Genomic DNA, 480 nt, shown 5'->3' with positions numbered 1-480 from the left:
GGGGCGCGCCCCCCAGGTCTGCGTTCTAATTCTCTTTTCCTTCCCACCTTTGCAAGAGCAGAGCCTGGGGCGCGAGGGGGAGGGGTCAGCAAGCTGGGAATCCAAGGATGGGGGGAAATCCAGGCCTTGCTTCGCCAGTCCCTCCCACCTTCCCAAGGCCTCTCGATCAGAAATTGTTTTGCACCCCCATTTCCCCGCTGCATCTTTCTCTTTGCATGCCGGAGCTGGCTTTGGCGGAGTTTGCAATTTGCAAACTGGGGCGGCGGCGTTGTTGCAAACCGAGGAAGGCCGCTCCCTTGCAAGCCGGAGGGGAGTTTGCGATGCACGCGTAGCCGGGCGGGCCCGGCCGGGCTGGGCCCCCACCCGTTGGCCCCTTCCTCCAGGCCACCCCCGGCTCCTTACCTAGCTTTCGCTGACCTCTCGTAACTCCATCCCGCCCCGGCGCCGAGCGGGTCCCCGAAGCCGGCGCTGGGGTAGTTC

At 64.8% G+C, this 480-nt stretch overlaps 1 protein-coding gene across 1 annotated transcript in view; it reads right to left on the bottom strand.

Annotated features, from left to right (window-relative positions):
- The window catches only part of PRR12 (proline rich 12), a gene marked incomplete at its 5' end in the record, with an annotated part of 28,234 nt that extends 27,755 nt beyond the window's left edge, over window positions 1–479 (bottom strand). The window contains one exon of the mRNA XM_010849710.1: window positions 403–479. Within this exon, the coding sequence (XP_010848012.1) occupies window positions 403–479 (77 nt within the window). The remainder of the gene's footprint in view (window positions 1–402) is intronic.
- Between the last annotated feature and the right edge of the window lies 1 nt (window position 480).

The sequence above is a fragment of the Bison bison genome, unplaced genomic scaffold, assembly GCF_000754665.1.
Source record: "Bison bison bison isolate TAMUID 2011002044 unplaced genomic scaffold, Bison_UMD1.0 scf7180017864285, whole genome shotgun sequence".
Lineage (NCBI taxonomy): Eukaryota > Metazoa > Chordata > Mammalia > Artiodactyla > Bovidae > Bison > Bison bison.
This window is presented reverse-complemented; position numbering and strand designations above follow the sequence as displayed.